At 41.3% G+C, this 24075-nt stretch overlaps 1 protein-coding gene and 1 pseudogene across 1 annotated transcript in view; both read right to left on the bottom strand.

Moving 5' to 3' along the window:
- Positions 1-24075, bottom strand: part of LHX4 (LIM homeobox 4) — a 63193-nt gene that overhangs the window by 2238 nt on the left and 36880 nt on the right. Inside the window, exons 3-5 of the mRNA XM_074220381.1 lie at positions 13061-13263; positions 6588-6742; positions 1263-1434 (exon numbers count right to left, since the gene is read on the bottom strand). Of these exons, the coding sequence (XP_074076482.1) occupies positions 1263-1434; positions 6588-6742; positions 13061-13263 (530 nt within the window). The remainder of the gene's footprint in view (positions 1-1262; positions 1435-6587; positions 6743-13060; positions 13264-24075) is intronic.
- LOC141511059 (HIG1 domain family member 1A, mitochondrial pseudogene) lies at positions 2621-2890 on the bottom strand (annotated as a pseudogene).

The following is a 24075-nucleotide window of genomic DNA, read 5'->3' as shown; positions in this document are numbered from 1 at the left end:
GAGTTCTGCTTTGGCGGTGGTGAGTTTGAGGTGCCTCTGAGACATCTAGTTCCAAAATGTCCAATAGGCACTTGGTGAGACATAAGTTCAGGAGGGAAACTGAGACTGAACAAATGGATCTGGGTCTAATAAAGATGATAAGAGAATCAATAAAGTCACAAGACAGAGAAAACAATAGCATCACTTAGATCTGAGAGAGGAGCCTCCTGTTGACAATGGGTTTTCTCCTCTAGGTATATAGGCTACTTTCTTGGAATGAAGCATAAACTTGACTAAGGAAAGTCATCCTCTTGTTCCTTAAGTGACCCCATCTGGTAAGCTAAAGGGCACCCTTGTTCCTGTAAAAGATCATTCATCTCAGTGGAATTAACAGTTTTGATCCCAGAAAACAGACTACCTCATTAAACTGAGGTTTCCTTATGAGGGTTGACTTATTCCCCAGAAGGAATATTGATGTCCCTATCTAGGGGCCCCTTTTGCATCATACAGAGGTGAGACACAAAGCAAAGTCATCAAGTCTCTTGTTCTCAGGGTCTGTTTTCAAAGTGACTTTCCCTAAGTCCCTGAGAGTCATGGGGTGCAGAGTAGGGAATGAACAAGGGCTCCCAGCACTCCTACCACCACTAGCACCACACCTAAGCTATATTTCCCTTTCAACGGCAAGACCACATGATCATGTCCACCCTTTTCCACTTTTATTCCTTCTTCCATCATTTCTGAACATGCAAGACACCATCCTTCGACTGCCCCCACCTCCTTCTCCCTCCTAATTCATCTTCTGACTGTGCCTACTATTCTGCCAAGCTAAACAGTGAATGCATGCTTCTTAAAAGGAAGCGAGAATCTGCAGCCTCATCTCTGCTGAGAATGGATTGGATCTTGTTTTATTCTGTGTGACCTTCAATTTGGCTGGGACTCAACCTGAAAGCAGGGACTTTACCATCACAGAAGACATATCTTCCATGTGAGGATGCTTCGAACAATTTCAAAGCAAATTCACCTCTGTTGTCTTATCGGATCCTGATCACAACCCTGAGAGGTAGGTAGGGATGTCATTATGTCCCTTCTTTACAAAAAACTAAGTCTTCCTCCCCTCCCCCAACCCAAGCTGAATCATTGAATGTCTGAACTTCCTCTAGCTAGCTATGGACAGAATGAAGACTAGCACTCCGGTCTCTTGACTCCCAGGCCAGTGGGGCTACTCCTGTTGTACCAGGAGGCCTCCCTAACCCCATGGACCTTGCCATGGTGGCCCTGCTCACCTCGGAAACTCAGCTCACTGTCACTGACCCCACAGTCCTCTGCAGAACTCTCTTTCTCATGCTTACTGCCTCCCCGGCTCCTCTTGACACTCTTGTAGAATTGACCCCAGCGGTGACGTCCAGCGTCCTTCTTCAGCCGCTTCTCTTTGGCCCTCCGGTTCTGAAACCAGACCTGGAATGCAAGATCAGAGGACACAAAGATTACTTGTTGACTCCACTATCCCTAAGGGTTTTAGAAGAAATTGTAAAGCAAAGATACTGAGAAGCAAAGAAGATTCTTTTTTTTTTTTTTGATGTTCATTTTACTTAATATCAGTACCATGTTATTACCATGGAATGTAAATTCATCTTAAATATCACAATTCCACAAATTTAACAAAGAATTAAATAGGTCAACATTTGTGTAAGAAGAATGCTCACATTAGTCTTCTCATACTGTGATAAACCATCAATTCTTTTTTTTTTTGCAAGGCAAATGGGGTTAAATGGCTTGCCCAAGGCCACACAGCTTGGTAATTATTAAGTGTCTGAGACCGGATTTGAACCCAGGTACTCCTGACTCCAGGGCCGGTGCTTTATCCACTACGCCACCTAGCCACCCCTGAACCATCAATTCTTAAAATATATTTTTCAGGTGGACATGACTCTTCTAGAAAACAATATTGCACACATTTTAAATTTCTATCTTTACTGCTGAACAAGCACTTCAAATATATATAAAACAGATGGCATTTAAAAAATAGTAGTAGTCTCATCTTTTACTAACTTTACTATGTTAAGTAGCCTGGTTAACAACTGTTCAAGGCTCATCTTAAATATAAACAAGTTTTCTATGATGAAAGTAGAGAGGGAAACTTGCCATAATATTTTGTTTCATATTTTTCTTACAAATGTTCTTTTGGCCCTAGTCAAAGCCAGGCAGACCTAGACATTTACAAGAAAAGGAGGTAAATGCTTCCTGAATTATTTTAAAGCAGATTCCCATATTATATCCCAAAATATACCCCATCTTAAACCAAAAGGAGTAAATTGAGTCTCGGGTCTCTAATTTTTTAGTCATTAATGTTTAAGATTTGAGAAATATCAGTAATTTTTCACCTAAGTAAATTTCAATGACCAGTTCTTTTGTATTAACTCTGCTCCCCTAATTAACTTTTGGATACCAATCAGTATACCTGGAATCACCTGGGAAACTAAAGCTTCCTTGAAAAAAATCCAGTCTTAAATATCATGATTATGTCTGATACGTGCTGCTTTTTAGAACTGTGTACCTCTAGATGATTTTTTTTAAACATAACCTCAGTGTGAGGTATCTAGCTCTATAAAACATCATCAGCACGAAGACAGCATCTTTCCTCTTAAGGTTTGGGTTTTGCCCAGTGTTCCCAGTACATGGAGTACAACATACCAACATTCATTGCTCCTACTATAAAGCCTTGGGCTCCCACACGCATGTGAATCAGGTGGACAGACATTTTAGTATTCCCTCTGCTCTTCAGTCTGTATAATCCATATGCAAAGCCTGCTATTCCAATTGGGACAAATGGTGCCTCTTTGGCTTTTCGGGCAAGTTTTGATCCTGAAGTCTCATCATAAGAGGAAAGGGAAACATCACTGTCTGTTGACATGATAGCTGGTTGGAAAAGCTTTCAGAGCAGGATGGAGAGAAAACACCCCACTGGGCAGCATAGGCAGGCGCCGGCTTCTGCTTTGCCACCAACCTCGCTGGCCCAGAAGATTCTAAAGAACAAATTTGGCCCCCTAAGAAGACACTCCCACTCCCCATCCTTTGTGGAGGCCAGGATCCACAGATAATGGAACATTAAGTATAGCATTTCACTGTATTGATTCATTTTCCCATTTTTTCTCTTCCTTTTTTTTTTTCTTGTTATAAGAGGTGGCTTCTCTGGTGGGGGAAGGGACAGGATATAGAGAGAAATCCAGGTGATGTAAAAACAGGATAACATAAAAAAATAAAACTTTAAGAGAATAAAGAAAAGGAGGATTTGAAAGTAACTAAGAGCCTGGAATGAAGCAGAGTTTCTTGGACTTAGTCACCTCTCTCCAATTGTACAAGTTCAATAAAGTCCCAGAACAGGTCACCCATTGCAGGATTTAGGGGGGCCATGCCTACCAAGAGACATTGGATTTGATGACAGGGAATGAGATAGCTTTCACCTGAGGACTCACTAATTTCATCACTCCACCTTCTGGAAGGGTATATAAAATATGTGTGAACTGAGTGGTGAAACATGATTGAGAATAACTGGATAAAGTCCAGAATAGGGAAAACCAAAAGCAGAGTTATAATGGGAAAACACTGCAGACAAATCACAAAGAAACAGGGGCTAATGAATTCCTCACAACATCTGACATATAGGAAATGCTTTAATAAAGTCCTTCTCTCTCTGTTCTCTCCCCGATCCCATAGGTGAGGGGCTTACCCATTCTGACACATGCTGGAGGGCCTTCTCTTAACAGCAGCACAGAGGACAAATTCTTCACATGCACTGACTTTCATCTGTCATACAGTAGAGGAAGCAATCAAGGGGGCTACTATTGTTGACCTGCTTCTGACCCATAATGAGAAATTTAACGGAGTGAAAACAAAGAGACCCTAAGAGGAAGAGATCATAGCATATTAGATAAAGGTCATGAAGTCTTAGTGAGTAGAGACCGATGGAAGCATCTTAAACTTTGAGAGAAGAAATTTCAAAGATTTCAGAGAAGAACCCACTGATCTGAGGCACTACCAAGGAAGTCGGCTCAGCAGGAGTGGGAGGCTCTCAAGGATGAAATTCTGGCAATACAGCTGAAAATGATCACAATATGCACAGGGGTAACTCACTGACAAACTCAGATTTTAAAAAAAGATATACTTGGAAGAAGTGTTGAGGTGTCTGAGGATGTAGTCAGAAGAGAAGCAAGTGAGAGAAAAACAATTGAATTCAACAAATATTAAGTTCCTATTATTATCCCAAGACACCCCATTCTCAGATACATCAAAATGGCAGGTTCTCCAATGGACAACAGTGAAGGTGGAAATGCTGCAACATATAAGTATCCCTGGTGTGCAAGAAGTTGTGTAAAAATAACTAGCATTTCTACATCACTTTGGGTTTGCAAATATTATCCCCCTTGATTTTCACAGTAACTGGCGCTATTATTAGCTCTTTTTATTAATGAGTAAACTGAGACAAACAGAGGCTAAGAGATTTGCCCAGGGTCACACAACTATTAGGTACCTGAGACAAGATTTGAATTCAGGTTTTCCTGATTCCCTATCCTGCAAAATAGAAGTGGCTGGGGAGAACTAGGGATGGACAAATGTTGCCCTGGTACCCAAGGAATGTGAACAGACCTATAAAAAAACATTTAGTATGTTGAGCAAATTCTTTTGGGAAGATTTATGGGAATTACAGAAAAGAAAGATATGGATGCTACGACCTTCACCATTGAATGGGAAGGAATGAGAAAAGTCTATGGAAAATTGATGGAAAGATGAGTGCCATGAATGATGGGGAAAGCTCAACTTTTTGCTTCTATTTTCTCCCCCAAGGAGAATGATCTTCAAAATGAGAATAGTAATGGGGTAGGGGAAGATGTAAGATAAGTGTAGAACTTGTAAGAGGTCATTTGACTATCTTTACTGAAGTTCAATTAGCTGGCATAGACCAATTGTACATCAGGATCCTGAAAGAAGGTGATTGCTGAACCATTATTGAGGATCTTTGAGAGATCATGGAGGACAAGAGAGAAATGTTCCTTTTTGTTTTCTCAGGAGAAGATAAGCATTCAAACCAGAAACTAGTGAGCCTGAAATAATTTCCTAGCAAAATTCTAGAATACATCATTAGTGGATGATTTGTAAATATTTAGAAAGAGAAGTGACATTCATGTGCCATATTGACTCAGTGTTTGACAGTTCCTCAAATGACGGAGAAGGAAAAGAAAGGGAAGGATAGGAAAGAATATGGGGATCACAGAATCTGGAAGACTTGCTTTCAGGTGCTGTCTCTGACTCATATTGCTTCTGTAACTTTTGGAAAGTCATTTACTTCTTAGTGCTCTACTTTCTAAAACTATTATTTACCGAGAAGGTGCCAGTCTGAGTTGGTAGAGGGAGCTTCCTCACCTGAGAATTCCCTATAGCGATGAGGTCTAGTACCTATCCCTATAAGACCTACAGATGAAGACAGTGCCACAGATATAATGTACCAGAATTTCATCAAAGAACTGAACTCTAAGATCTCTTTGGATAAGATGAGGAAGTGTAGAATAGGTGTTAGGACACTTAGATGAGTTTGAAGTTGGATGAACATCCCAACCTAATGAGTAGTGATTAACCTAGCAGTCATGTAACATCTTGAGTAGAGAGTCATCAAGATTTTTTCTTGACCTATTTTTCCCCCAGCATTTGGATGTGATTTCCCAGCATTCTCCAGTGATTTGGATAAAGGTATAGATGAATGAAAAAATTATTAAGCATTAATTATACTCCAAGCACTGATTCCACAAAAATTATTGAGGACCTCATAAACCTCATAGAATGTTTTTGTGTGGGTTACATCTATATATAGATGTTTACCTTATAAGAAATTAAGCATCTTAGTATGGTTATGAAAATAATTTTGATCTCATAGATCCCCTGATCCTTTTCTATTTTATGTTTATAGATATAAATATAGGGGCATTTAGGTGGTGCAGTGGAAAGAGCACCAGCCCTGGAATAGATAACTTACATGATTGGCATCCTCAGTCATTTGAAAGGATGTCCTGTGAAGCAGAATTGGACTCATTTGTTTGTTTGTTTGTTACCCCTGAGTTGAAGAAAGACTGATTTGTAGCTTGATTTAAGGAAAGACTTGGTCATAATTCTAGTTGTCCCAACACAGAATAAGCAGCTTCTCTAGGAGATTTTGTTCTTTCATCAGTGGAAGTCTTCAAGCCAAAAATGAATGAGCACTAGTCAGGGGCACTGTGGAGGGGAGTCTCATGCGCATGGGAAGCCCTCCCTTTGATTTCCTAAGAGATTCTGTACAGATTGTGGCATTAACCTCCAGGCAAATACCAGGCCATCCCCTGGACTTTGTCAGTCTGTGCTCAAGACCCTTCCATTTATCTGGATAGCCTTAAAAATCAAGCTAATGGCCAAAGTGAGAAACGAGGTTTTCCCTGAGTATCCTAGTCTCCTTGTATGAAGGAAGATTTTTCTCTTTGCCTGCATTGTTCCATATTACAGACAACCTTCTTGTCCACCACAGGGCCTCTGACCATGATTGATCTGTTGTTGGAGGTAAATGATAAGAGGAACAGCTGCCTCACCTGTACCACCCTCATGTCCAGTCCTGTCTCAGAGGACAGCTGCTCCCTCACGTGCCGGGCTGGTTTGGGAGAATTCTTGTAGGCATTCTTCAGAGTTTCCAGCTGTTTGGCTGTGATGGTGGTCCGAGGCCGCTTGGCTCCAGCTTCTGAGTCATCTGCAATTGAAAAAAAATTCCTTGAGCTGAGTAGAAGGCTGTACACGCAACATGTGGACAGCTAGGCGGGCAGTGGAGAGAGTGTGCATCACCAGTCAGGAAGACTCTTCTTCCTGAGTCCAAATCTGGCCTCAGACAGAAGCTGGGAGACCCTGGGCAAGTCACTTCACCTCTTTGCCTCAGTTTCCTCATCTATAAAATGAACTAGAGAAGGAAATGACCAAACCATTCTAGTATGTTTGCCAAGAAGACCTGAAAAGGAGTCACAAAGAGTCAGACACGACTGAACATCAACATAGCCTGGGTAGAAGCTCATTTTTTACCTAATATAGCATTTGTCTCTGTGATAACTAACAATTATGGAGAACCTATTGTGTGTCTGACACTGTGCTCAATGCTGTAAAACTATTCATTGATTTGATCTGAGCAGCCACCTTTGGAAGTAGCTGTTAATTCTATCCTCATTTTACAGACAAGCAGACAGGACTCAGTGACTTGTCCAGGGTCACACAGCTCATAAGTGTCTTTCCAGGGATCAGGATCAATTGAGATCTACAGAAAGCACTTTGAAAGCTTTAAAGGACTAAACAAATACCAACCATCCCTGGGATATAAACATGTTCCTTGACTTTAGCAAGAGGCCTGGGGTGGTGGAATCAGTGAGCCAACATTCAAATCCCACCTTATGCCACTTACTACGTGTATTACTCTGTGGCTAACCTTTAGCAACTTCCCTGTGCCTCAGTGTCTTCAATTGTACAAACGAGGGGATCATTGGGACATCTTTTTAAAAGAGAAACAAAGGAAGTCAGGCAAGTAGCATAGTTTTGAAAGCTGCAAGTTGATATTATTTACTAAAAAGGAAAGTGAGCCACCCATGCTGGAGCCCAGCAGTGTCGTGTCCCTTTTCTAGTCTATGTTTATAGTTAGAAATATAGGGGCAATTAGGAGGTACAGTAGGAAGAGCACCAGCCCCAGAGTCAGGAGGAATTGAGTTCAAATCCAGTTTCAGACACTTGACACTAACTATGGAATCTTCATCAAGTCACTTAACCCTGATCGTCCCGCATCTAGGGTCATCTCCAGTCATCCTGATCCATATCTGGCCACTGGACCCAGATGGCTCTGGAGGAGAGAGTGAGGCGGGTGACTTAGCACCCCGCCTCACTCAAATCCAATTCGTAATCTTGTCATGGCATCACCTCCCTGATGTCATGATCTTCTTAGAGAATGAAGGACAAAGCATCATCATCATCATCAATGTATAGGCAAATATCTATTCTATTTAGTGTTTGTTAAGGGCAAAATAAAAATGAAAATTCACTTAAAAATCTAAATAGGGAGCAACTAGGTGGTACAGTGCATAGAGCACCAGCCCTGGAGTCAGAAGGAGCTGAGTTCAAATCCAGCCTCCCACACCTAGCTGTATGACCTTGGGCAAGTCATTTAACCCCATTGCCTTGCCAAAAGACGAAAACAAAAAAAAAACCCCTCTAAACAGAGGGAAATTGGGTTGGTTGGATGACTTCTAAGATCTAACATTCTCCTTTCTATGATTCTAGTTTGTCTTTCTCTGTATCTGGCATTTCTGCCCCTACCTTTTCTGTCTTCTTATGCCTCAGATAAGCAGGTATCTCAAACCTCTCTGCCTGTCAATCCCTTCCTGCTTCACCTCTCTCTTCTACCTTCTTTCTAGTCAAGAAAAAAGTTATCTGTTCCTTTATCCATCCTACCATCTTTCCAATCCTACCCTTGTCCTTTCTGTTTCTTAACCGGTTGTTTCTCCCTTTCATTCAGTCCTCAGCTTCCTGAAGGTTTATCACAGATTATCTTCACCTAGGCAGAAAGAGAAGAGAGAGAGAGAGAGAGAGAGAGAGAGAGAGAGAGAGAGAGAGCGAGAGCGCCTTGGGAGTCATGAATCTGTCCCTAACTAAGGCAAACAAGCACTACTGTTCCCTCAAGCCACTGACATATTTAGAGAACAGGAACACTTTGTCTGGTGTCTTCAGGATGCAAGTTTCTCAGAGGACAGGGACCATCTCATTTACAGTCAGTAATCAATCATTTCAGGGTTGATTTTCCAGTTTATTAATTAATTTGTTTCCTCACTGCTGCATTTTGGTCCCACTGGCTGTTTGCTCATTTGCATCTTCACCCAAGAGACAGACAAGGGAAAGAGGAGGAAAACCCAGAGGGTCCCCAGAGGCCATCTAGGTCAAAACCCTTATTTTTCAGATGGGAAAACCTAGAGGATTTGCTCAAAGTCACCTTTGAAGGAAGGTGCCAACACTTAGCTCCTGGCTCCTTTTCTCTGATTCCCATCAGATCAGGTCTTTCCCTTTTTAGTTACTTAATAACAGCCCCAGTTTAATACAGAGAGAGACTGAGACACAGAGAGACAGACTCAGAGACAGACAGAAAAGAGAAAGACAGAGACTGAAAAACAGAGACAAAGAAACAGTCAGAAACTCAAAGACAGAGATAGAGGGACAGAGCTAGACAGAGGAGATGAAGCTGACTAAAGTGAGTTATAACATTTCTGTGTTTTTTGTTTGAAGGAGAGAGGAAGTAATTTTGAACTAAAATGATCAATGTCTATGATTACCCTGAAATTTTTGACAACCGACTAGATATTCTATACATCGTGGCTTGGTGGCTGTCACATTTCATCAGAAACACCATTTGTAGGCAATCTTATTCAATGCCATTTATCTGAACAAATAGTACATGCCTACAACTTTCAAGGCTGTGCTGAGAACTCTGTGTCCCTGACAGCCTCCCCTCCTTCTATTCTCTCTGACAGTGTGCTGGATTTGAATCCCAAGTCTGCCTTCTATCATCCCTGGGGGACTTTGAACAAATCTCTTTCTCTAAAGAAGCCAGATGGTTCAGTGGATGGCTAGTGCCTTGGAGTCAGGAGGATGGGAGTACGAATCAAGCATCAGACACTTGACTTTTAGGAGCTGTGTGACCCTGAGCATGTCATTTAACTCTGATTCCCTCCGCATCTAGGACCATCTCCAGGCATCCTGATCCATATCTGGTCACTGGACCCAGATGGCTTGGAGGAGAAAGTGAGGCTGGCTCGTGACTTAGCACTGCCCCCTCACTCAAATCCAAATCATGTCCCTGATATCATGGACAAAAACATTATTATTCTCTGGATTTTAGTTCTCTCATCTGTAAAATGAGGGGATCAGACAAGGTGATTTTTTAATGTTCCTTCTACCTCTAAATCTAGAATCTCTATATTCTTCCTGGTCTTTTCCCTATAGACTACTCCCTCAAGGTGGGCCCTTAATCTAAACTGCAAAAAAAACCTAAAAATGATAATAATAATAATAATAATCAAGATTGGCCCTACATGCCTTAGAGAGGAAGGCACCACATGATGTGTGACCTAACATTAAAAAGGTGCTCCCCTTACATAAAAAAATCCTATACACCTCACCTGCTAGCTGGTCATTTAAATTCTGTTTATAAAAGCCAAAATTTTCCTTCCTTAGTTGGAAATTATTTAAAATGAAAAGACATCTACAAATTCATTCAAACTAAAATATAAATGGCCGATTTCAGGACCTTTACCAAAAACAAGAGGTGTAGGAAAATCAGAATGATCAGAAGCATCCTAGGAGAAGTTGGGTCCTGCAGCCCAGAAGATGGACATCCTTACTTCAAGTTTTGTCTAAAGTCCATCTTGATTAATAATGTTAATCCTGATTAATCATTAATAACAAAATTCTTTTCTAAAAGCCAGAACAAAAGAAATATTTCAGAAATACAAACTGTGGTCATGTCCCCAGGACCTTAAAGTGTCTCAGAGTGGGACTAAGGAGACTTAGGAGGAAGGTGAAAGTTTTATTGGTCTTTGACTCCCACTCTAGGCTTTTCTCTTGCAGTGCTACGAGCCCAAACTGTTCACCATTCATTCATGCTCATCACTCAGTGCCTTAAAGATTGAGCCCAAGACTTATCTCGTCAAAGAAGAGGTGTCCCAACACCCCAGAAGCAGTGTTTGCAGAGAGAATAGGTGGGCCTCACATCTATCCCAAGCATTCCTTCACTCAGCGTTCTCACCTAAGACTTGCTCTCATCTGGAGCTTTAAGAAAAGTGAATTCTGGAGCTTCCTCATTTTATAGATGAGGCATGGGGGTTAAATGACTTGACCAAGATCACACAGAAAGTGTCAGAAAAGATGTGAACTCTCTCTTCTGACTTTAGGGCCAATGCTCCCTCTTGTTCTACTATAAGAAGATAAAGAACTAGAGATGGAGGCATATGTGAACATAATTATACATATACCTTTCTCTCTCTCTCTCTCTCTCTCTCTCTCTCTCTCTCTCTCTCTCTCTCTCTCTCTCTCTCTGTATTCCCCCTAGCCAAGTGCATATTGGAACCAGGAAGACAAAAAGGGTCAGAAGGATTAGAAGGAACAAAAGGGCCATTGATGCATTGTAGCTAAGGGCAGTGATCATGGAAATATTCCAACATACTGATAAAAATGATGATTCCTCTTTGTTGTACGTTCCCCCCCCATAACTACAAAAGGGCATATAGACACATCAGAATGGCAAAAGGATGTTAATTTTTCTCCTTGGAATTCGTGTACTTTTATCATTTATCTCCCACAGAAGGGTCTAATCTTCTATTATGTCATAATCACCTCCAGAAGAACAGTATATTAGGGTGCGCCCAGGTGGGGCCATACATGAGAACCGATTCAAACTGAAAAGGTCTTTGTTGATCTAGAAATGCCCTTGTCTGAAGAATCTTCCCCCAGAGGAGAGGTAGCTTTGGGAGGGTGTGAGCAGAAATCCTACTCTGGGTCTAAGGAATGGACCTAAGCTTAAAAGGGATCCCTCAGATGATCCCCAATGACACAGTTCTTCATAGAGCATATGATAGATATACAAAAAAAAAAAACCCCATAGTAAGACATTTCCTAAATGTACAGAAGAAAAGGAAAATGACAGAAAGAGATTCATATCCATTAGAATTTTGTTTTTACTACTTTGTTCAATTTATGTATGGGTATGTAGGTGGCACCATAAAGGATAGTTCATTGCATTTGGAAGCCTTGAATTCAAAGTCTACCTCAGACTTACTAGTTATGTATTCCTGGGCAAGTCACTTGACCTGTTTGCCTCATTTTCCTCATCTGTAAACTATGGATAATAGCAGCCACATGGTTGTTGTGAGGACCAAATGAGATAACATTTGTAAATCTCTTAGTATGATACCTGGAAAATAGTAGGCACTCTTAGCATTATTATTGTTATTACATATAAATCTCATTACATATGTGTGTACATTTACATTTATGTTTGGTTTCTTTCTTTCTTTCTTTCTTTCTTTCTTTCTTTCTTTCTTTCGGTTTTTGCAAGGCAATGGGGTTAAGTGGCTTGCCCAAGACCACACAGCTAGGTAATTATGAAGTGTCTGAGACCGGATTTGAACTCATGTCCTCCTGACTCCAGGGCTGGTGCTCTATCTGTTGTGCCACCTAGCCGCCCCCATGTTTAGTTTCTTATACAAATCTTTCTCAAGATATTATTTAATTTGCCCATTCATTCATCTATTTTTGTTTTTCCTTGTATATTGAAATGCCTGTGCTTATTGATTATTATTAAGTTCCCAATAAAAAAAGAAAATTTACATTAAAAATGAAACACCAAAGTAATATTCAGTTCCCTCTTTGACACTTCAGAAATCCCACCCTGGAACTTTTCATACAAGGGAACAAACTTGGCCAACATCTATCCTCCGTTTTGGGGTGGGGTAAGTAGAATATCTACCCCCCCTTCAGTGATTCCAGAATTCTCCTTCCTTTCCTGGACTAACCACTCCCCTGGAAGTGGCTGCATAACTCAGGTGAGCTACAGAATCCCCTGTGTCCCTGTGATCCGATGTCTCATAAAGTTGGGGGTAATAATGCAGAGTGACAGATGAGAGCAAAGAAATACAGGTCGTGATGATGATGAAAGGAGAATGAAGATTACTCATAAAATCTGACATGGTTGTGTGATTCAACTAATGCAAAGCATAAGACAGGAGAGACCTGTGGCGGTAGACTTCCACAGATGGAAGGGAGGAGGGATTACCAGCCATCTGGAGGGATCGGACCAGCCTGGCCAGGATTTTAACATAAAAGTGGAGGTTCCTCTTTCTCATGTGTCCTCTTATTATTGCTGGGTTGTTGTTGTTTTGGAGGGAGAAGTAGGGATGGTTAATGCTCACGTAAGTCTTCATCAAGTGAGTATTAGTCCTTGACTATGAGCCAGTCTCCTATTGTGCAGCCAGGAGACCAGAGAACCTACCATTTTGCTTGGCTGTCTCATAGTCCTCTTTACACACCAGCCGTCCATCCTCCATGAGGTAGAACTCATCCCCCGTGGCTAATTGGCGGTTGCAGATGATACAGGCAAAGCAATGGAGGTGGTAAACAAAGTCTTGGGCCTTCCGTACCACCTGGGTAGGAGGGATGCCCTGTTGGCAAGCTGTGCATTTTGTTCCAAAGCGCCTGTGGGAAAACCAGAGAGAGAGAGAAGAATTACAGGAATGGATGGGGCTATGCCTCCAACACTAGCACCCTCAGGCAGGATCTCCACTAAGAAGAAAAGGAGAAGGAAAGGGAATAAGTGTTTGCACAATGTCTACTATGTGCCAGCATTGTCCACAACCCTTTAACAAATATTATTTCAGTAATGCTACTGATCCAAGGCCACTTTGTAGCCATCTGCTCTCAGATCTGGTGCTCTGGCCCAAGCCAGAGTAGCCAAAACAATCATGTTGACATCAGCAAAGTAGAAAAATAATGCCACCAGGCTGTGCCAAGCTATGTGGGCATTTGAGGACATTTCTAAGTCACTTCCAACACCCTTAAATAAAAAAATAATCTCCACTGTGCTATTTACTATGACCTTAGGAAGGAACAATCTCTGTGGGCTTGTTTCCTCATTTGTAAAATTAGGGAATTAGACTGGTTCAGGGGTTCTCAGACCTTGTTAGTTTTTTTTAATCTTGATATCTTTATTTCAATAAAATCGGTTTCCTTTGTAAACTGTTTTATTTTATGTATTTAAAAACATTTTTTGAGGAAGACTTCCATAGGTTTGACCATACTGCCAAAAGGGTCCTCTACACACAAAATGTTAGGATTCCCTGATCTAAAAAAAATGGCTGAATGAAATGGCCACCAGCTCTAACTCCTTGGTTCTGTGGTGCTTAGGTGGGTCTGTGTAAGGGGGAAATCAGCTCCTTGCTCCCCTCCCCAAGAAATATTTTCATGATTCAAAGCGAAGTTGTGGGCATCAGAGCTGGTCTTGCTCCTGCCCAGGTGGTATGGGAATACTGGGCTCAGGGGCATTTTCCCAAACCATTCAGACTCAGAATGAAAGGAAGAGAAGGTCACTCATTGCAGAGATAAGGCCCTTTAGACTAGATAGAAAATAGAGGCAGGCAAGTGACTTGAGGCACCCAGAATTGGCTAGTTGGCCAAGTATAAATCTAGTCAATGCCAGGGGAGATTACTGAACAGCATTAGGTGAGCTTACCCAGCTTCCAGGAGGAGATAGGAGGATATGGGAGGGGTAGAGGAGGCAGGGGCAGAGTTGAAAACAGCAATCAACCTAATTATTCATGACATTTCACACGACAGAACTTTATCTTCTTCAAGATGAAAGACTTCGCCTAATGGATCTGAGGAAGGTTTGATTTTAATGGTCCTTTTAACTAATGCTTATAGGCAGTATGATTTCCCCTGAAAGGACAGTACATATTTCATCCACATTAATACCAAATAAATTAATTATGATCACAGCTATCATGATGAATCCCAGATTAACTCAGAATGATAGGACTCTTATGCTGTAATGATACCTACTGGAGGGCTGAAAGGCCAGGGTGTGGGCTGTGGAGGGTCTGTGTCTGGATGAGTCCTGGCATCCAGGGCCAGATAGCCTACTTAACATCAGCCACCCAAAGAAGGGGGTGAGGAGGGGTGCACACCTAGCAATGAAGGAGAAGCTAGACTGATCCACTCTTCTGCCCAGTCCTCTTCTATGCTAGCAAAAAGAAAGCTCCGATGAAGCGCAAGAGAAGTGTAGGAAGCAGACTTTCTGCTAAGATCACTTAGATTGGGGATCTCAAGCTGCCAGACTTCCAGACTGTCTCCTGGTTTGAGTTTTGGTTTGTTTTGCTTCCCAAGAGGGTTCAAACTTGCTTGTGTATTTTTTTTAAAATAGATCTTTTTAGTAACTAGCATTTACATAGTCCATTACACATATTTTTCCACTTTATCCTCAGAACAATTCTTAGAAAGTAGAGGCTATTAGTATTGCCATTTAACAGATGAGGACACTGAGGTTAAATGACTTGTCCAGTCACATATTATCAGAGGCTAGGAAATGTAAATCTCCAGGTCTACTGTGCTACCTCAATTAACTGTGAAAATGCAGAAGACCAAGGACCACTCTGTCAGAAGACTTGAATAAAGTTCTCAGAAGAAGAATTCCAAACTATTAACCATCAGGGACACTAGAGTTTGGGCTGATGATAAATTTAACAGGACTTGCCTTTGGAGCCTCACCTGGAGGAATCCCTAAGAAGGCTTCTGTGAGAACAGCCAGATCTCCTATGTTGGAGGCCCTCTGAGTCCCTTAGCCCAGGGGAGCCTCCTATGAATTACTGCCTAAGAGGAAGAGGCCACATCTTTAAAACTCTCAAAGCCTAGACAAGGGCTCTCTATGTGTCTGGCACTCCTTCATGCTCTTTCCAGAAGGCGAAGGTCACCATCCACCCAAAGCAGGCACCAAGAACTGAAGCGAGGAGATGAAGTCTTCCTTCCCCTGCTCTCCCTATCTCCTTTTTCCAGGCTCAGAGAAATGGGCAGAAGAACCACAGGTTTCAGTTCTGCTTTGATTCTGATTCAGGCACTGGTGTTGCAGTTCCCAACTGGGGTCTGAGCCATGGCTTAACCAGAGAAAACAAGGTGACCAGGACTCAAGCCCAAGCTCATGGGGAGTTTGACTTGAAACTAGCCTATGTGTTCTAGAGAATGCAACTAAACTGAACTTAGTCTCATTCCCTTCCCAGAAATTGAGGCTGTAAAAGGGGAAAGGAGGAGGATTATGGCTCCCACATCTTGGAGAGTCTTGTTTATATATTTGGTATCATGTCATTTGAAGAAAATACTTATTTATAAAAGCTAATCCAGTTGTTAGTGGTTAAATTAAACTGGGGTTTAAGAGACTATCTTATACCTGAAAGAACATTATTGGTAGGCACTGCAGCTGTTTGCAGAAAATCTCTCTGCTCCTCATCCTATTCAGGCTAACAGAGAACCCTAAGGGAGAGATATAAACTAACACGTCTGGCCTTCTAGGAAGTGAGGACCAGAGTAGTCAGTGTCACATGAACAAAGTACAAATCAAAATAACTCTAAGGTTTTACCTTATTTGTGGCAAACTGGAAAAGATAACAAAAGCCAGGAATAGTTGATACTGGAGGGATTGTGAAAAAACAGACTCTACACATACTCCACATGGTGGAGTTGTGAATTGGTCTAAGCCTTCTGGTAAGCAATTTGTAATTATATTTAGAAAGTGACAAAAAAAAGATCTTTATCCTTGACTCAAAAATCCCACTGCTAGGCACTACCCCAAAGAGGTCAAGGGTAGAATGAAAAGACGCATATTGCACCAAATTTATTTGTAGTAGCACTTTTTGTAGTAAACATAGAACTAGAATCATACATACGCCCATTGTGAGGAATGGCTGAAGAAACTGGGATAGTGGATGTAATTACTGAACAGTAAGAAATGTATTCAAAGCATACAGACAAGCATAGAAGTCTTATATGAATGGATAGAGAGAAGTAAAGAGGACCAAGAAAGGGACATCTGCTGTGACTTCAGCTATTTAAATGGAAAGAGCAACAAAAAAAAAACAACAAAATGTAAGAAATGAGACTCAAATTATGTCTGATTGTAATGATTAAGCTCTACCTTGGAGAAGAGAGTATAAAAAACATTACCCTGGCTTGCAAAAGCAGACGTAAGGCGATATGAGAGTGGAACACTGAACTGCCTGGCTGACTCAGCTTTGGGGAGGCTCAGTGCAGAACTTGTCTTTCTTTGTTCTCTCTTTATTTTTTATTCTTCCTTGTTTCCAGGAAGTCTTTCTGGTCAGGGAAAGGGTCTATTTGGAAACTAAGGAAATCAAAGTAGATCAATAAAAATAAGAATGTTAAAAAGATGACTGTGGAATGATGTACATCTCTAGAAAAGCAGTGTCCATAGATGCGTAAGAAGAAACCAGAACTCTTCAGTGCAGAGGAAAGTTAGCTGCTAGTCATTAGGTTTCTGCTAAATAGATAATTCTGGAGATTGGCTGTCCTATGGAGACAAGTGTTGGATCCAGTACATCTAACCTCCATTGAAACAGGGAAAATAGGGTCTATTGGGGGTGAGCTCTAAGAGTGAATGTTTGTGCAGGAGAGAAAGATCAAAACAGAAAGGTATGAGGTGGATCTGTTTTTACACATTTATGTGTAAGTGGTTTGTTAATAATATCAAGTAAAAAATTTACTAGAAACTAAATCATTATTTTACCTAACACACACACACACACACACAGAGAAACACAACACATGCACACATACCACACACACACACACACACACCCCATAAGCATCCAAGAGACTAATCCTGTCCCTTTCTAAATTTGGGCTGTCAGAGCCCAGGTCCTAGCTTAGGTCTTCATGGAAATAATTCCTTTTGAGTCTCTGCTGTACAGTAATGGCAAAAAACAAAGGAAAGGAAGAACAGAGAGGAAGAAGAAGGACAGTATTCTCTTGAGCAGAGAAATGGCCCCTTTTGCTGCCCTTGCTGATGACCACAAAAGGGCAGGAACCATTGAATTATCTTCCTTACTCATGAAAAAAGAAGACACTGCATTCCAGTCGCAGGAAGTCCAACTGCCCCGTAAGCACAGGAGACATGAAAGATAATGGGGGGGCATAAATTTAATCCACCTCCCGACAGTGATTCATGCATAGGGGTGGCAAGTGCACGAGAAAAATGAAAAATAAATGGACTTTCCCACCAGCGTTTTTTAGCAATTGAAGCAATTTTCCTGATTGTGGGAGGTGGACCTTTGGTTGATAAGTGAAAGTCTTCCCATATTACCTTTCTTCTGGGTACCCAAGGGCACCCAGCTCTAAGCTGGAGCCCTGCTGCTGTCCAAAGCTCATCCTGAGGGCATCCACACACACACAGCTCAGCTGCCCAGCTTGGGAGTATATCTATCCCTCCTTGGAGTCAAAGCTTGGGGATTGATGCTGTGCTGGCCTTTGTGTGATCACACTATTAATAATAATAATTAATAATACAAACTGACGTGTATAGTGCTTTCAGGATTATGGAGCATTGAGAAGATGAAGCTAATGACATACTCATCACAAGACATGCATTTTGAGTTGCTTTTCCAGTAATGGGAAGAGGTTGAAGATCAGGGTCCTCACAACCATTCAATCAGGTAAACTGAGACCCAAAGGAAAAAAATTGCTTGTTCTGTGATAGGGCTTCATTAAAGAAGTACCCATAGTCACAGGCACTATGAGCCCATGGATTACAACTACCTTATGTTTACTTGGGGGATCATATATGTATATGGTGTCTCCTGCTCCCTCCAGAATGTAAACTCATTTAGAACAGGGACTATTTTTTTTGTATTGATACTGGTATTCCCAGGACTTGGCACACCATATACCACAGGATAGGCATTTAATAAATGAGTGCTGATCAATTGATCTCAATGGGGACAGAAGTCATTGGTTTGGTTTTTTTTTTTTTTTTTTGGAGCTGGTACTGCTCCCTAACCAAGGCCCAAAGGACTCAACTTGGAGGAATTGATTGCAGCCCCCCAAATCCACAAATGATCTTGGTTTCAGCAACATTTCTCCCTGTGAATTTACTTCTCAAAACTCCACACTCATCCACACATATGCATTTCTCCAACAAGGGTGAATAAGCTTTCAACAGTAGCAGTTTTCCTGAAGGCTTTATATGTGTTATCTCATTTGTTCTTTACACTAACTCTAAAACCTGTGGATTAGACCCCCCCCCCATCTTAATAAAATGTTGTGAGCATTGTGTCTGTTGGCTTTGTGTAAGCATTCTTTCTCTTCTTAATTATTATTTTTTCTTTTTTTGCAAGAAAAAGTTTCCTGGGGGTTGTGGTAGAGTATTTCAGGAAAAAACTTAGGATATAAAAAAACAAAAAGGGCCAATAAAGTTTTTTTTAAGGAAAATAGAAAATTGTATTTTAAAAAAATGAGTTCTGTTTGGAAGTCAGACTGACCGGCTGAAATGAGCTCCTGGGATGAAGCCTGACTTGTATTTTCCAGCATCCTTGACACTCATTAGCAGAGAATTGGAAGTCCAGGTCCCTGAGAACCCCTACCCTCCATATGGTGTTTTTCATCTCTGAGAAGTACATAGCCCCAGGTCTGTGCAATTTATCTTAGATTCAATGGAGAGGTCATTATAGGGTTTTGGAGCCTCCCTATAGGACCCCAAGAGCTGATCAGATGATAGTCTCATACAAGTTTCTTGAGATAACATCTTATTCATTTTTTATCTGTTCATTTATCCATTTATTAAGCATGCATGGTCCACTGTTCTAGACAAAATGAAAAATACAAAATAATGAAGACAACTGCTGTCCTCGTTGAGTTTACAGTCTATCAAAGTACAAGACACACAGTGCACACACACACATGATACTATACAATAACTATGGATTCTCACCCTAACTCATCACATTCCATTGACAAGGCATCTGAGGGCATTTATGACTCTGGGAATGTTAAAAAGGTCTGGACAACCACTGGGAAAATCTTATGGGAAATGCAGTAGAAAGGACAGAGTCCGGTGCTCTCTTTGGTTCTCCTCCTACCCGTCTGAACAGTCTTCTCAGCTGGCTCATCTATCACATTCCCTAGTTAGGTGTGTACTCCAAGGCCTGGGGTCCTTTTTTCTTCTCTCTCTCTCTATATTCTCTCAATGACCTCTTTAGCTCCTATCCCCTTAATTATCACCCCTATGCAGAATATTCCCAGACCTATATATCCAGCCTCTCCCCTAACCTCAGAACCCACTTTACCAACTACCTATTGGGCATTTCAAAATGGAAAAATGGAAACCTCTCTCAGGCTGGCTTCCACTTATTGGGGCAGCACAAGCTTGACCATGTGACCACCCCCTGCTCACCTCCCTCCTCAGTAAACTACAGAGACTACCTATCACTCCTAGGATCAAGTATCAAAACCTCTGTTTGGCATTCAAAGCCTTTCACAATCTGGGGTCCCCTTCCTCTCTGGTCTTCTTAGATCATATACCTTCAGCAATCCTGTGACCCTGGCCTTCTTGTCCATCCTCCAACAATCTCCCAATTCTAGGCATTTTTGCAGGACGTCCTCCTTCCCTGGAATGTTCTTCCTCTTCAAGTCTGTCTCCTGGCCTCCCTAGCTTTCTTTCAATCCAACCTGAATACTCACTTTCTAAAGGAAACCTTTCCCTCTATTGATTATTTCCAATTTCTCCTTCACAAATATTGTTTGTGTTCATGCTGTTTCCTCCATTAGACCATGAACTGCCTTTCTTTGCATCCCCATCACTTTGCCCAATGCCTATCATAGGTATTTATCTATCTAGGTATTTACATGCTTATTTCCCATTGATCAGAAGCATCTGAAATGCACCATGTACAAAACATACCTAATTCTCTTCCCCATCCCCCCCACAAATTCAACCTTTCTTCTGAATTCCCCCATTTCTATCAAGAGCAAAATAATCATTCCAGTCTCCCAACCTCATGATCTCTGTCTTCAATTCCTCCTCTCCCTCATGCCATCTATCCAGTTGGTTGCTAAACTTATTGTTCTTACTTCCACAATCTGTCTCACATCTAGCCCCTCCTCAGTCCTCACCACCTTAGTTCAGTCCTTCATCACCTCTCATGATAACTCTTGCAATAGCTTGATTGAGAACTCCCTGTCTCAAGTTTCTCCTCTTCTCCAATTTATTATCTACACAAGCTGCCAAAGGGATTTTTCTTAAAAACAGATCTGAGGGGGCAGGTAGGTGGCACAGTGGATAGAGCACCAGCCTTGAAGTCAGTAGGACCTGAGATCAAATCCTTCCTCAGACATTTGATATTTACTAGCTGTGTAATCTTGGGCAAGTCACTTAACCCTGATTGCCTCACATGGGCCATCTCCAATTGTTTTGGACCCAGATGGCTCTGGAGGAGAATCCAATTCATATGCATGATATGGTATTACCTCCCTGATGTCATGGTCTTCTTCAAAAATGAAGAATAAAGTTTACCATCATCATCATCATTAAGCTGCATGAAGACCTGTATCTTTTTTGTATTCCCACAGTGAATAGAATTGCATATTATAGTAGACTTTTAATAAATTTTGCCTGAACAGATAAATAGGGTCCTTAGAGAAGTGAGATTGTGTATTTTTTCCAATCCTTTATCATGCCTTCACTTTAATAAACAGGACTAAATAGTTTTGGATCACTGGGCATTGGAATGGGAAGATAAGCAGGGGAAGACCTTCAGGAAGGAATCCAGATTTAATAGAAAGGGTCCCTTCTCAGCTGAGAGGAAGAAACTAATTCCTTTCTTGAATTATGGGTCTAATCCCAAGTTTTTGAGGGGAATCCCATCATTGATGAAAGACAATCAATGACTTGGAATCCTCCTGAGCCAATGGGAATACAGTTTTGACTAGGGTTCCAACCTTCAAGCTTTCCTGTTCACCAACATCACCTCTCTCTTGCCACTGCTCTCCTATCCTTTGCCCAGACTCAGTCTTTTTTTTTTTGCAAGGCAAGTGGGGTTAAGTGGCTTGCCCAAGACCACACAGCTAGGTAATTATTAAGTGTCTGAGACCAGATTTGAATCCAGGTACTCCTGACTCCAGGGCCGGTGCTTTATCCACTGTGCCACCTAGCTGCCCTCTCCCATCCTTTGGAAACAAAATACTGCTTAACTTGATTTTATGTTTTAATTGCTTGGTGGTGATTTACTGCAAGCTATATATTTTTTCCTCAGCTGACACTTCCCTCCATGTATTTCTTTTATCTATCACCACACTTGACAGATAAGTTGCTGATATTTACTGTTACTGTATGTACCAATACTTCCTCCATATATCATCTCCGGCTCAAAGGCGGTTTAATGAGTTAAGTTTGTCCACAGTAACGTCAAAGCAGTGTAAACCATTCTCTGGCAAAAGTCAGCCTTTTCTCATCAAGAAAAAGCATCTCTTGATGCAGGACACAGGCTGAAGGTAAACACATACCCCAGGAGTCAAAAGAATGCATGGTAGACCCAACTCCATCAATATCATAGGATTCAGAATGAGCGGAGAACTTTAAAAGATTATTCTGTCCAGAACCTTACTTATAAGCACTATTTTCCTAGTCCTATGAAAAAGCCCAAGGTAGTCTTTGGCGCTCTCTTCTCTCCCTTTCCAGTTCTCTTCTTCCCACTCTTGTTCTTCTATTCCATATTTACCCTCACTGGAATTGGGTACAGATGACTTGGTTCAAGTCCCAGCTCTGATAATTTACCAGAAGTATCATCTTCAGCAAGTCATACCTTCTCTGAGGCTCAATTTCTTTCTTCATCTATAAAATGGGGGCAATAATACTGCTCTACCAACCTCACATGGTGTTGTAATGTCCAAATGAGTAAGAGTGCATTGCAGTATTTTTATATGATCAACTTCAGGTTGATGTAAATGCAAGTTACTATAATTTAACCCCAGTGATCTATGTATGTGATTTTTCTATTGATAGCTGTGGAAATTGGAATGAGCTGCTGATTCTGAAAGTGGCTGAGGAATAGCTACCAGGTGATACTTTCCTCTGTATGTGGATGGAAACCAACCATCCCTTCCTTCCTTCCTTCCTTCCTTCCCTCCCCTCTCCTCCCCTTTCTCATCCAGTTCTTTTTTCCTTTCTTCTTCCTCTTTCTCTTTCTCTTTTCTTTCCTTCCCTTTCTCTCTTCCTTTTCCTTCCCTACCTCCCTGACCTCCTTTAACAAAGGAATAGGTGTAATAGGTGCTACAAAGAATACCAGAATAAATGACAGGATTTCTTCCCTAAATCTTGCTGGGGAAATAAGCCACATATACAAATAACTAGACTACCAGTCAGTATGGAATGAATAAATGCCCAAGAGAGGTACAAAGCAGTCTGTGAATGCAGAAGAATGAGCACTTTGGGGGGACAGGATCAGGAAAAGCTTCCTGGAGTTGGTGGCATCCAACCTGGTCCTTGAACCACCAGCAGGACTTTGACAAGTGGAAATGGGAAAGTGGGGGAAGGGCATAAACAGTCAGAGAGGCAGTAAATTGCAGCAGTGTGCTAAGACAACCAGTAATATTTCAATGTGAAAACAGCATGGTAAGCCTGAAGGGAAGGAATATGAGATAAGCCTGATTCAATCATGGAGGGCCTTGAATGCCAGATCAAGAAGGTGAGGCTTTATTTGGGAGGGGATGAAGAACCCCTAAAATTTTTGAACAAGAGCATGACATGGTCAGAGTTAGATTTGGGATAAAGATTAATCTTGTAGGCATGTCTGTGATAAATTAGAGAATAAATAGCTTGGAGGTGGGCAACCAATCGGAAATCAAACAAACAAATATAGAGAGGTTACCACTGGATTGGAAGGAAGAAAATAAGTATTTATTTAGTGCCTATTATGTGATGACTAAATGCTTTGATCCTCACAACAATCATGAGAAGTAGATGCTATTATTATTCCCATTTGACAGTCAAGGAAACTGAGCTAGACAGAGATTAAATGACTGGTCCAGGGTCGCACAGTAAGGAAATATGTGAAGCCACATTAGAACATAGATCTTCCTGGCTCTGAGACATTGTCACCCAGCTGCTCTAAATAACATGGAATGGAATGGAAGAGAAATATATTGGATGACAAGAATGTACTTTTCATTGGATGTTGGAAGTGAGAGAAAGAGTTAAAGATAATCCCTAAATTTCTACCATTAATAGAAACACGTGAGGGCTTTCATAACTTTGCTCTCTTTAAATCAAAAAAAGAACTGTGCATCCCTTACCAATGAAGCCTAAATCTTCCCCTGTACAACCTTGTCTATTTATTTAACTCAGCAACAATTCTCTCTGCTAATCAACAGGGATTCTCTGCCAATCACACTTTGTTCCAAGATTTCTATTGTCCTAGATTTCCATTGTTGTTGTTCAGTCATTTCAGTGGTGTCTGA

Source organism: Macrotis lagotis, chromosome 2, assembly GCF_037893015.1.
Source record: "Macrotis lagotis isolate mMagLag1 chromosome 2, bilby.v1.9.chrom.fasta, whole genome shotgun sequence".
In the NCBI taxonomy this organism is placed as follows: Eukaryota; Metazoa; Chordata; class Mammalia; order Peramelemorphia; family Peramelidae; genus Macrotis; species Macrotis lagotis.
This window is presented reverse-complemented; position numbering and strand designations above follow the sequence as displayed.